At 44.5% G+C, this 10,924-nt stretch overlaps 1 protein-coding gene across 1 annotated transcript in view; it reads right to left on the reverse strand.

Moving 5' to 3' along the window:
• Positions 1–10,385, reverse strand: part of LOC133383787 (mitochondrial amidoxime reducing component 2-like) — a 33,188-nt gene extending 22,803 nt beyond the window's left edge. Inside the window, exon 1 of the mRNA XM_061625150.1 lies at positions 10,003–10,385. Within this exon, the coding sequence (XP_061481134.1) occupies positions 10,003–10,238 (236 nt within the window). The 5' untranslated portion in view covers positions 10,239–10,385. The remainder of the gene's footprint in view (positions 1–10,002) is intronic.
• Positions 10,386–10,924: the final 539 nt, after the last annotated feature.

The raw sequence follows: 10,924 nt of genomic DNA on the forward strand, positions 1-10,924 counted from the left end.
CAGAGATCATATCGCAAACATACGTTGGATAATGGAACAGACCAAGGAATTTCAGAAGAAAATCACCCTGTGCTTTATAGATTACAGCAAAGCCTTTGACTGTGTAGATCATGAAAAACTATGGAATGCTTTAAAAGAAATGGGGGTGCCACAGCATCTGATTGTCCTGACGCGCAACTTATACTCTGGACAAGAGGCTACTGTACAGACAGAATAGGGAGAAACAGATTGGTTCCCAATCGGAAAGGGTGTGAGACAGGGGTGTATTTTATCACCCTATTTGTTTAATCTGTACGCAGAACATATCATATGGAAAGCGGGATTGGACCAAGATGAAGGAGGTGTGAAAACTGGAGGGAGAAGTATCAATAATTTAAGATATGCAGACGATACCATACTCTTAGCAGAAACCAGTAATGATTTGAAAAGAATGCTGATGAAAGTTAAAGAGGAAAGCACAAAAGCAGGACTACAGCTGAACGTCAAAAAGACTAAGGTAATGACAACAGAAGATTTATGTAACTTTAAAGTTGGCATTGAGGACATTGAACTTGTCAAGGATTATCAATACCTTGGTACAGTCATTAACCAAAATGGAGACAATAGTCAAGAAATCAGAAGAAGGCTAGGACTGGGGAGGGCAGCTATGAGAGTACTAGAAAAGGTCCTCAAGTGCAAAGTTGTATCACTGAACACCAGCGCCAGGATCATTCAGACTATGGTATTCCCAATCTCTATGTATGGATGTGAAAGTTGGACAGTGAAAAAAGCGGATAAGAGAAAAATCAACTCATTTGAAATGTGGTATAGGAGGAGAGCTTTGCGCATACCATGGACTGCAAAAAAGACAAATAATTGGGTGTTACCACAAATTAAACCAGAACTATCACTAGAAGCTAAAATGATGAAACTGAGGCTATCATACTTTGGACACATAATGATTCACAAAAAAATATAATAATGCTGGGGAAGACAGAAGGGAGTAGAAAAAGAGGAAGGCCAAACAAGAGATGGATTTATTCCATAAAGGAAGCCACAGACCTGAACTTACAAGATCTGAGCAGGGTGGTTCATGACAGATGCTCATGGAGGTCACTGATTCATAGGGTCGCCATAAGTCATAATCGACTTGAAGTCACATAACAACAACAACTTGCTCTCAGAAGCCCAAGGCAACAAATAAAGACACTAAAAACACTCTTAAAACATCTTAAAACAAAGGACTTTAAAACATCTTAAAACAAACATCTTTAAAAACATATCAAAACAAAACATCTTTAAAAACAACTTAAAAAAAACAGCTTTAAAAACATCGTAAAAAGCAATTCCAACACAGATGCAGACCTGGTATAGGTCTCTACTTAAAAGGCTTGTTGAAAGGGGAAGTTCTTCAGTAGGTGCTGAAAAGGCAACAGAGATGGCGCCTATCTAATATTCAAGGGGAATTCTAAAGCGTCGGTGTCATAAATGTAAAGGTCTCTTACTGTGTTGTGTGGAATGGACCTCCTGATAAGATGGTATCTACAGGAGGCCCTCACCTGTACAGCATAGTGATCTACGGGGAATATAAAAGGTAAGACAATCTTTCAGGTATCCTGGTCCTAAGCTGCATAGGACTTTATACACCAAAACTAGAACCGAGGAATTTTTTTTTTTTAAGTGGAATTTGATTTTGAAATAAACTTCTAAAATGCAGGCAACAAAAAGAACTGTACCTTTTCGTATTCAAAATTTGAAGGCCTTTCACAAAGGAAATAAACGGAAATCATGATGCCATATTTTTTAAAACTGGGGTTCCTTGCTTGTTGTACTTGCTGAGTACGTTTGTATATCATCATGGTCTCCCAAATTGTATTAATCCACTGATGTTTAGCACAGGGATGCAGAACCTATGGGCTTCCAGATGTTGTTAGTTTCCAACTCGCATCAAGCCCCCACTAGCATTGCCAAAGGACAGGGATGATTTGAGTTGTAGTCCAGCAACACAAGATAACAACCCTTGCTCTAAAGTCTCCCCATTCGTTAAAACTTTTTCACAAACTGATATATGATATTGCAAGTCTTGGTAATGGTGCTAGTCATTACTATTTTGTCCCATTGTATTCAATCAGGCTTAAGACCAACTATCTTGAAACAAAACAGCAACTGTAATTCTTTTAATTATTCATGCACATACATGCACAGTGGCTTTTTAAAAAAAAGAAACAGCAACTCCCACTGCAGAGACTGTTACGGCAAATGGCCTATGGCTGCAGCCGGGGGGGATACATGCATTTATTATTATTATTATTATTATTATTATTATTATTATTATTATTATATCCCACCCTTCCTCCCAGCAGGAGCCCAGGGCGGCAAACAGAAACGCTAAAAACACTTTAAAATATCATAAAAATAGACCATAAAATACATTAAAACAAAACGTTAAAAACATTTTTTTAAAATATTATTTAAAAAACACATATTAACAAGCAATTCTAACACAGACGCAGACTGGGATAGGTCTCAACTTAAAAGGCTTGATGAAAGAGAAGAATCTTCAAAAGGTGCCAAAAAGATAACAGAGATGGCGCCTGCCTAATATTTAAGGGGAGGGAATTCCACAGGGTAGGTGCTGCCACACTAAAGGTCCGTTTCCTATATTGTGCAGAATGAACCTCCTGATAAGATGGTATCTGCAGGAGGCCCTCACCTGCAGGGAGCAGTGATCGACTGGGTATATAAGGGGTAAGACGGTCTTTCAGGTATCCTGGTCCCAAGCTGTATAAGGCTTTGTACACCAAAACTAGAACCTTGAACTTGGCCCAGTAGCAAATGGGCAGCCAGTGCAATTCTTTCAGCAGCAGGGTGACATGTTGGCGATACCCTGCCCCAGTGAGCACCGCATTTTGCACCAGCTGCAGCTTCCAGACCAACCTCAAGGGCAGCCCCACATAGAGCGCATTACAGTAATCCAGCCTGGAGGTTACCAGTGCATGGACAACAGTGGTCAGGCTATCCCAGTCCAGAAATGGCTGCAGCTGTCTTACCAGCCAAAGCTGGAAAAAGGCACTCCTAGCCACTGAGGTCATCTGGGCCTCTGGTGACAAAGATGGATCCAAGAGCACCCCAGACTACGGGCCTGCTCTTTCAGAGGGAGTACGACCCCGTCCAAAGCAGGCAACTGACCAATTATCTGAACTCGGGAACCACTAACCCACAGTGCCTTCATCTTGCTAGGATTCAGACTCAGTTTATTGGCCCTCATTCAGCCCACCACTGAGTCCAGGCACCGGTCCAGGGCTTGCACAGCCTCTCCTGATTCAGATGTTACGGAGATATAGAGCTGGGTATCGTCAGCATACTGCTGACACCTCGCCCCAAAGCTCCTGATGACCGCTCCCAAGGGCTTCATCTAGATGTTAAACAGCATGGGGAACAAGATGGTATACTGCACACCCCACAGCAAAACTGCCAGGGGGGCGAAAGACAGTCACCCAATGCTATTCTCTGAGAGCGACCCTGGAGATAGGATTGGAACCACTGTAAAACAGTGCCTCCAATACCCATCTCACCAAGTCGGCCCAGAAGGATACCATGGTCAATAGTATCAAAAGCTGCTGAGAGATCAAGTAAGAATAACAGGGTCACACTCCCCCTGGCCTTCTCCCGATAAAGGTCATCCATCAGGGCGACCTAGGCCGATTCAGTCCCATAACCAGGCCTGAACCCAGACTGGGATGCATCAAGATAATCTGTTTCATCCAAGAGTACTTGCAGTTGCTGCGCCACAACCCTCTCAATCACCTTCCCTAAAAAGGGGGTATTTGCAACCGGTCGGTAGTTGTCACAAACCAATGGGTCCAGGGTGGGCTTTTTCAGGAGTGGTCGGATCACCGTCTATTTCAAGGCGGCTGAAACCATTTCCTCCCACAATGATGCGTTGACCACACCCTGGATCCACTTGGTCAAACCTGCTCGGCAAGCTTTAATAATTCAAGAAGGGCAAGGGTCGAGAGGACACGTTGCTGGCTGCATCATTGCAAGCACCTTGTCCATGTCATCAGGCTGCATCAACTGAAACCGTTCCCAAGAAGCTGAAGCAGACATTGCACTGGACACCTCATTGGGGACTACAGTAGATGTGGATGGGACCTCAAGACTGCTACGGAGGGGAGGAACTTTACCCTCAAAGTCCCTTGCAAACAATTCACAGTGAGCCTCCGAAGGGTCTAAAACTCCATTTCCTGGACCTGATGTCAACAGACCAATGACAATACAGAAAAGCTCCACCGGATTGCTACTTGAGGATGCAATGGAGGCAGAGAAGTGGGCTTTCTTTGCCACCCTCACCACCACACAGTAGGCACGGTTATAATGTTTCACTCATGCCCGATCAGCCTCACAGCACGTCTTTCTCCACTTACGCTGTAGCCATCATCCAGCCTGTTTCATTGCCCTTAACTCACTGGTGTACCAAGGTGCAACACGGGCTCCACAATGCCGGAGAGGGCACTTGGGGGCAAACGTGTCGAGAGCCCGATGCGCCTCGCTGTTCCACAGCGTGAGAAGGGCTTCAACAGGGTCACCTGCTCTATCTACTGGGAACTCCCCCAGGGCATTCAGGAATCCAGTGGATTCCATTAGGCTCTGGAGGCGGACCATCTTAATCTGTCCACCACCCCTGCAGGGAAGGATTGCAGCCATAAGTCTAAACTTCACCAGGAAGTTATCTGACCATTACAATGGGGTGACATCCACCACCACCCATCTCCAGGCCACCCCTTCCTCCATCTGGAGCAAAAACCATGTCGAGGGTATGCCCTGCCTTATGTGTTGGGCCAGTAACAACTTGAGATAGCCCCATGGTCGTCATGGAGGCCATGAAGTCCCGAGCCAGAACACCAGAGGCAGCCTCAGCATGGACATTGAAATCACCCAGGACTATCATTCCGGGCTCCTCCAACACCATAGCCAAGACAGCCTCCGCCAGCTCGGTCAGAGAAGCTGCTGGGCAGCAGGGTGAATGATACACCAGCAGCCAGCTCCAAGACAGAGTGGTTTCCTGGTGACAGAGGTGGAAGTTCTGTAGACCACAGCAACTCCCCCCCCATCCCTGCTGCCTGTGCTGGTGTTGCACCAAGTATCCAGGTGGGCAAAGTTGGGTCAGATCAACTCCTCCAAGCCACCCACCCAGGTCTTGGTAATGCACACCAAATCGGCACCTTCATCCACAATCAAATCATGGATGAGAGTGGTCTTATTGTGTACCGATCTGGCGTTAAACAACAACACACACAGGCCAGTGGGCACAGCAGATGAGCAACGAGGAACCCATCCATGAAAAGAATCTGAATGTTGGAAGATTCAGGACAGACAAAAGGAAGTACTTCTTTACTCAGCGCATAGTTAAACTATGGAATTTGCTCCCACAAGATGCAGTAATGGCCACCAGCTTGGATGGCTTTAAAAGAAGATTAGACAAATTCATGGAGGACAGGGCTATCAATGGCTACTAGCCATGATGGCTGTGCTGTGCCACCCTAGTCAGAGGCAGCATGCTTCTGAAAACCAGTTGCCGGAAGCCTCAGGAGGAGAGAGTGTTCTTGCACTCGGGTCCTGCTTGCGGGCTTCTCCCAGGCACCTGGTTGGCCACTGTGAGAACAGGATGCTGGACTAGATGGGCCACTGGCCTGATCCAGCAGGCTCTTCTTATGTTCTTATGTTCTTATGTTCTTATGTTCTTAGGAGTGGCAGTAAGGAACAAGGCGCCGATAGCCTTGCCCTAGTCTTCTATGGTAATTCACCACATCCCCATGGCTATATTTCCCTCTGCCTGTAATCACTGAAATTGGGGTGGCATCACCCATGTTCCTCCATACTAAGACTCCTCCTAAACACCTGATATGGACCCAACACGAGCCCACCAACAAAACCTGCCAGAGCCAATTCTGCCAGTAGGCCTCTGCGAGAATTGGGAACAGTCATACCCATTCAACCTTTTCACACAGGGCCCATCTACTCCCCCTCCTGTCTCACACCCAAGGAGGGCCAGCCTTCTGCCAGTTACAGACTCTCACTCTGAAGGCATCTGGCGAATTTCTCCTATCATTCAGTTCACTGCACAGGCTCCCACCCTGTGAGGGAACTACACATGCACCACACGCCCTCCCCACCACCAATCTCCTCTAAATTGGTTTAAAAGAAAACAAATTAAAAAGAAAAAGGTAATAGAATTAATGACAACAGTAGACATTCAAATGTCAGATAAATGCTTCTGCACAGGATTCTCAGGTGCCAGCAGTTGACCCTGACAACTGTCTTTTGCCCTTGTCATGAATGTAGTGTGATTTAAAGAGCAATTCAAGGTGCTGGTCTTACCTTTAAAGCTCTTGGGACTAGTCTACTTCAAAAGCTACCTTCTCTCATGGAATTATTGTGTTGGCAGGGCTCTCAAAAGTCCAACCCCTTGCTGATGCAAGAAATCCACTACTAAAGTATTCCTTATAGGTGACCATCCAACCTCTGTTTAAAAAACTCTACTTTAGGACAGTCCACCACCTTCCGCGGCAGGCTGTTCTACTGTCAAACAGCTTGTATTGTCAGGAAGTTCTTCCTAATGTGTAGTCTAATCCTGTTCCTTGCAATGTTTTGTATTTAAAATAAAATTTAAAAAGTTCTTGATGCAAAGGAGGGTGGCAACAAGAGAGAAGGCCTTCTCAGTGGTGGCCCCAAATTATGGAATGATCTACTTGACGAGGTGCACCTGGCGCCAACACTGTTATCTTTTCGGCGCCAGGTCAAAACTTTCCTCTTCTCCCAGGCATTTTAGCATGTGTTTTTAAATTGTTTTTATATTGTTTTGAATTTTAAAATTGTTTAAAATTGTTTTTAAAATATGTTTTTAAATTGTATATTTGTTTTAATGTTTTTGATTGCTGTAAACCACCCAGACAGCTTCAGCTATGGGGCGGTATACAAGTGCAATCAATCAATCGATCAATCAATAAACAGAAAAAAGAGAAAATTAATACAAATATTTGGGATTGAATTATTAATAATTTTTCCTTTTCTTGTAATGTGAACCCATTGCTCTGGGTCCTATCCTCTGGAGCAACAGAAAAACAAATTTGCTATGGTTTCAGCCGTTCAAGTATTTGGAATTTGTATATTTGATGAGCATCCCCTCTACTCATTCATCCAAGGCATTTGTAAAGATGTTAAACAACACCAGGCCCAAGACAGAATCCAGCAGCACCCCGCCAGTCACATTCTCCACGTTGACAAGGAGCTGTTAATTAGTTGGCTTTGGATCCATCAATAAGTTACAAATCCACCTAAGAGTAGCATTTCTAGCCTATCTACACATGTACTGTAGAATGTGTATGTGTTTTAATCTCTTTTTAGTTTACTGCTGTTTCTTTTTTTTTTAATAATTTTTATTCAAATTTTTCAAAAGACAAACAAAAAAAGTCAAAAAAACATAACAATACATCAACAAAAAATGAAAATAAAATAGTTGACTTCCGATTTGTCGCAGATCAGCTATAAGTATATAATATACATCAAACCTGTCCCTTAATGTATACATACATTACTGCTGTTTCAATTGTCTTTTAAATATTTTTAATTACTTGATTTAAAACAAAAATTGATAATTTTAATGTTTCTTGTAAACTGCTTAGAAGTTATTTTTTAGAATCAAGCAGTAAATAAACTTTGTTAAATAAAAGTAAATAAATAATTTTTACTAATTTTTCAATAAGTATCATGGGGACCTGCTTCAAGGTTACAATCTGTGAGCAGATTCACACAACCATTTGCAGAGCTAACTGTAACCCTAACCCTAACCCCACTATGATCTATGCCACAAATCACACTGAGATGCACTACTGAAAAATATTCCACTTTGGTTTGAGTGGCAGCACAAAACCTTGTGATCTGTGCTTGGGACAAACTTTTCAAGCAATTCCTTTACCACCTGCACACTGCAACCCAACCTCATCTACCCATGCAGCAGAAATGGAGGTGGAAGAAAGGTGGTAAAAGAGGCGGAGCTATTTCAGACTGCCAGCAGGGAAAACACATTATGGCAGACAGTGGCTTGATGGTTGAGCCATTGCAAGCAAAAGGTCCCAGGTACAATCCTTGGCATTTCCAAGTAGAGCTGGGAAAGACTCATGTCTGAAAATCTGGATAGTTGCTACCAGTCAGCACAGACAATGCTGAGCTAGATGGACTAACGACCTGACCCACTATAAGGCACCTCCCTATACAGGAAACTTTGCAAATAGAAAGCACACACTGTAGTCAGTATACTGGGACATAACTTCAATGGATGTGGTTCATTCGTAGAACATCTGCTTTACATGCAGAAGGTCCCAGGTTCAATTCTCAACTTCTCCACACAGGGCTGGGAAAGATTCCCTGTTTGCAACCCTGGAGGGCCTCTGCCAGTCAGTGTAGACAATACTGAGCTAGACAGAACAACAGTCTGACTCAGTATAAGGCAACTTCCCATGTTTCTCCAGTGCCAGTTTTATATTTTCAGGGATGCTTTTGTGTTTAAACAGAGCGAGCATTCAAATGTATTTTTTCCATCTGTAGTTTGAAGTGGCACTAATTCCATTCTACCATCGCCTTCTCACCTCAGTCTGCTTCATGTGTGAAGCAGGATGGGTAAAAGGATTGGCCCTACCTTTAGGGAGGGTGAAGCTGCTGCCTTAGGGAGCTGATTTTAGGAATCATGAATAGACAGCCAATTGATTTTAATTCATTATTATAATATTTTTATCCGCTTCAGCTGGTGAGCCAACTATAGCCATTCCTGGGCAGAGACAGCCTCGCCACAGTGACCCTTGCATTGGTAACCTTAAGACTGGACTACTGTAATGAACTTTATGTGGGGCTGCCCTTAAGGTTGGTCAGAAAGTTGTAACTAGTGCAGAAAGCAGCGTCTATGCTGTAGAACAGAGCTTACTAATCTGCACATGTAACACCCTCTTTCAAATATCTGCACTGACTGCCAATTTGTTACTGGGCCAGATGTAAAATTTTATTACTGACTTACGAAACCCTAACAACCAGCTTGGGACCAGGTTAGCTGAGGGAACGCCTTCTCCCATATAGACCTGGCCAGTCACTAAGGTTTGTTGATGAGGCTGTCCTGGTGCTGCTGCAGCCTACTCAACTGCACCTTGCAGTAATTGTGGGAAGGGTCTATTCTGTTATGGCACCTCACCTGTAAAATCAACTCCCCTCTGATATAAAACAAGCATCAACAGTGACATCGTTTCTGTGCTTGCTTAGAATTTACTTTTTCTCCCTGGCTTTTCATCGCTGGCCTTCAGCATTTGCTGTGACCTCTGGTTACACTGGTTGGTTTTTATATTTGCTACAGCTCTGATTGAGTTGGTTTATATCTGTTTTGGTTCTGTTGAGTTGTTACCTGAATGTGATTTTCACAACTTGAATTTTTGTGAACCTCCTTGCCATTTTTAATGAAAGGCGGCATAGAAATAGAAATATATTGTTCCCAAGAAGAGGTGTTTGGAGATTTTTAAAATTGTTATTTTTGCCCCAGGTGCCAAAATAATTTCATCAAGCTTGAGTAGTATACACTATAACTTATGGGATGGGGTGGGGACTGGGGAGAGACATTTTCTGTTATGCCTCAAGCAGCAAACGGTCTTGGGCCAGTCCTGGGGCGGACTGGGCGGTAGGAGGACCTATTCCCATTGCCTTCTCGGTGGTAGCAAAGAATGATACAGGCGGAGGTGGTCTTGGAAAAGGCTGAAGGCTCATACCACCTGCAACGGATCACTCTGGGCAGATCAAATTCAAATCGGATTGTTTTAAAAGAAACATCTTGACCCCAAAGAGGACGAGTGAATCCGCCCCTCCTCTCCCCCTCCCCCCGCGCTCTCGAAGAACAGAAACGCAGCGTCTTGCTCGTCGCCTCCCTCCGGTTCTTCCATCTTCGTCGCGCCGGACTCACAACGCCGCGTGCGTCCCTCTCCATACCTGTCGCGCAAGTCTCCGCTCTGGACTCCCAGCTCGGTCACCTCTGCGCGTTCCAGGGGCAACCCCCGGCAGGATTTGACCGGATAGATGACGAGACCCGACACGGTGCCCACCTGCACCAGCTCTCGCCGGCCTCCACGCCTGTGCCGCCAGCGCCAGGCCGCGGCGGCCCCCAGGGCCACAACAGCTGCCGAGGCGCAAAGCCAGGCGAAGCGAGAGGTAGGCAGCGGCGGCATCGAGAGCCGGGCAAGTCCCACAGCCGTGGCTGCTGAGGGGACTGTGTCGCAGGCAGATTAGAGAACTTTAACCGGAGGCGGGCGTAGGCCGAGCCAGCCTCCTTCGCGCCTCTTCCTTTGCCAGCTTGTCGCTTTGCAGGCGCCGTCCCTGCCGTTGCTCGGGCTCCCTGTAGGCCCCCCCGCCTTTATTCAGCACTGCAGTCCTATAGATATCTATTCAGAAGTAAACCCCATTGAGCTCAATGGGAGTTACTTGTGTATATGGGAATGTAGCCTGTGTGTTTGTTACTCCCATCGTTTGTTTTCCTGGCAACCTCGAAAACATTTTCTTTAAAAACACTCCCACCCAAAACTGTCCATCCAAAAAGGGCTACAAGAATGCAAGAACCCTACTTTCAAGACTTAACCTGAAATATTACACTGTTTACACAGACCTTTTCTTTAATCCATTAAATCAAGCAGTTTTAATGTATCTTTATGTTTTTCCACTCTTTTCTTTAATTAAACAAGTGTTGAAACACTTTGCTACTTTCCTTTCAGGACAGTCAGAATGTTATTTGTCTAATTACAGATCTTGTTTTCCAAGGTAATTTATCAGACTTTGTACAACCCTTTCTTACTGAGGAAAAGCAGGATATAAATTTAATAAATGAATGAATAAAATCCCTACCAGATTCTTTAACTAC

The sequence above is a fragment of the Rhineura floridana genome, chromosome 4 (genome assembly GCF_030035675.1).
Source record: "Rhineura floridana isolate rRhiFlo1 chromosome 4, rRhiFlo1.hap2, whole genome shotgun sequence".
NCBI lineage: Eukaryota > Metazoa > Chordata > Lepidosauria > Squamata > Rhineuridae > Rhineura > Rhineura floridana.